The 2,764-nt window shown below is 42.4% G+C and overlaps 1 protein-coding gene across 1 annotated transcript in view; it reads left to right on the plus strand.

Moving 5' to 3' along the window:
• The first annotated feature begins 426 nt into the window (after positions 1 to 426).
• The window catches only part of cunh1orf52 (chromosome unknown C1orf52 homolog), a 5,439-nt gene continuing 3,101 nt past the window's right edge, over positions 427 to 2,764 (plus strand). The window contains exons 1-2 of the mRNA XM_016504394.1: positions 427 to 904; positions 1,409 to 1,625. Of these exons, the coding sequence (XP_016359880.1) occupies positions 626 to 904; positions 1,409 to 1,625 (496 nt within the window). The 5' untranslated portion in view covers positions 427 to 625. The remainder of the gene's footprint in view (positions 905 to 1,408; positions 1,626 to 2,764) is intronic.

A 2,764-nucleotide genomic window follows, 5' to 3' on the forward strand; every position in this document is an offset into this window, starting at 1 on the left:
TAGATAGAACGATAGATAGATAGATAGACAGATAGATAGAAGATAGATATATAGATAGATAGATAGCTAGAAGGGCAATTCAATTAAAATATAACTTTAAAATCTTAAATCAAGAATTAAGAAGTTTTGGTCTGGAAAGCAGAAAACTATTTCCAAAATGAAGCTGCATTTTGTGTTAATGGAGATACATGTACTCTAGGAAACATAATTATTTAAATGAATTAATTACACAATGGAAAGCCATCTCTATAAAACGGTTCAGTGATCGTAAATGACTCTGATTGGTCCAACCGACAAGCGCTGAGAAATGTAACGCGTATCACGTGACCTCGCCGTTTACTTCAACAGCGGCCTGAATTCTGATGCTAACGACAGTAATATTTTTATTAGCTCTTGAATTGAAAATACACCGTTTAAAAAATAAAATGAAATTGTCGTATGTTTTATTTCTGTGATCCCGTTGTTTGGAGTGTCGATTGGCCCTTTTACGCTCCGCCTGCGTGCGTTTACGGCATCAGCGTGCGCCGAATTCAACATGGCGAGCGTTGTTTAGTTGTTGTTGATCTGCGGTTCCGAATAAACCCACAATCACTGAATCCGGCAGCCTCTCTCATCTTCATCCACCATGAGCGATGAGAAGCAAACAGAGGGTCGTAATTTCTTCATGGGTTTTGATGATCTGAGCGACAGCAGCAGTGACTCGGACGGTCGTGAGTCTGGTAAGAAGAGCCGAAGCGAACCGGAACCGTCAGGATCGTCTGAAGCGCAGAGCCGCAAACGAGCCGCCGAACCGCTGCCGAAACCCGACGATCTGTTCCGATCCGTCAGCAAACCCACGTTCCTCTATAACCCGCTGAATAAAGTCATCGACTGGGACAGAAGAGCCGTCAAAGCGCCAGAAGAGGTCATTATTTTATTATTATACAATATTGAATAAAACCGCGTGCGCCAGAAAAGCAAGTGCGTACTGCGTAGCCATCTTTAGAATAGAGCTTTTTTTTTTGTGGTAGCCCAGCATCGCTGTTGAGTTGTAATGAGAGAAACGGATTTGCTTATTGTAGAGTTAACGAAAGTTATCATGTGCATTGTAATGTTCAAGCTAACGTTAGATAATAAAAAAAAATCGTTAAGACAAACTTTGAAGTTGGTTTGAAAAAGCCAGACCAGAAAGTTTTAAAAAGTTTTCAGAGCTAGCGGTTTGAAGGTTAAAGTAGTTTTAAAGATTGATTAGAAATATTAGGTAGAAGGGATGCTTGATTGAGTCTTGAGGGATTCTGGGAGTTTAAATTTGAATTTTGACAGTTGGAGTTTGAATAGTCTTGGCTCATTTGAACATTCTGTCAATGTAAGTCTATGGGGTTTTTATGATTTTTAATATTCATTTTATCACTTGCTCTGAACGTTTCAGCCTCCTAAGCAGTTTAAGGTGTGGAAGAACAACGCCGTTCCTCCACCACAGTCGTACGTGACGGAGGAGAAGAAGAAGGGAGCTCCTGATGGAATGGACATGGCCATCAAATGGTCCAGTGTATACGAGGACAATGGAGACGACGCCCCTCAAGCCCACCAGGGCCCTGCCCACTTCCTGCCGGAGGAGGAGGAGGAGGAGCAACAGCCGAACTCTGGTAACGTCAAACTCACTCATCTATCTATCCATCTATCTATCTATCTATCTATCTATCTATAGCCTCGTTTCCACCGAGCGGTACGGTACGGTACCGTATGATCCGGGACGGTACACCCTGATCTGGCTTGCTGCAGGCGTGATGTATGCCGAAAAGTAGAGATCGATGTCATTCTCGCGAAGAAGAAAGCACGACATTGTCTGTGTGTGAAAATATAAAATTCTAAAATACGCTGTTTTACTTTTTGTGTTTGCGCACTGATGTAAACAAGCCCAACATGCACGAGCAGCATGGCGGAACGAGTGAAGGTCTATCTATCTATCTATCTATCTATCTATAGCCTCGTTTCCACCGAGCGGTACGGTACGGTACGGTACGGTACCGTATGATCCGGGACGGTACACCCTGATCTGGCTTGCTGCAGGCGTGATGTATGCCGAAAAGTAGAGATCGATGTCATTCTCGCGAAGAAGAAAGCACGACATTGTCTGTGCGTGAAAATATACAATTCTAAAATACGCTGTTTTACTTTTTGTGTTTGTGCACTGATGTAAACAAGCCCAACATGCACGAGCAGCATGGCGGAACGAGTGAAGGAGACGCTTCATTCCCCTTGTAGCACGCGCAAGTGACGATTCTCTGTCAACCAATCAGCGTTCTGCAGTGAGTCTAGCTCCACCCTTTAGGTACCCCAACGGAAGGGTCTCAAAAATGTGGTACGGTACGGTTCGCTTTATTGGTACCATTCACAACTTCTGACAGTGGAAACGGAAATAATTGCGTACTGTACTGTACTGAACGTACCGCTCGGTGGAAACGAGGCTTATCTATCTATCTATTGTTCTATCCGTCTGTCTATCCATCTGTCTGTCCATCTATCTATCTATCCATCTATCTATCCATCTATCCATCTATCTATCCATCTATCTATCTATCGTTCTATCTATCTATCTATCCATCTATCCATCTATCTATCCATCTATCTATCTATCGTTCTATCTATCTATCTATCCATCTATCCATCTATCTATCCATCTATCTATCTATCGTTCTATCTATCTATCTATCCATCTATCCATCTATCTATCCATCTATCTATCTATCGTTCTATCTATCTATCTATCCATCTATCTATCTAT

The sequence above is a fragment of the Sinocyclocheilus anshuiensis genome, unplaced genomic scaffold (genome assembly GCF_001515605.1).
Source record: "Sinocyclocheilus anshuiensis isolate Anshui unplaced genomic scaffold, SAMN03320099.WGS_v1.1 scaffold1762, whole genome shotgun sequence".
NCBI lineage: Eukaryota > Metazoa > Chordata > Actinopteri > Cypriniformes > Cyprinidae > Sinocyclocheilus > Sinocyclocheilus anshuiensis.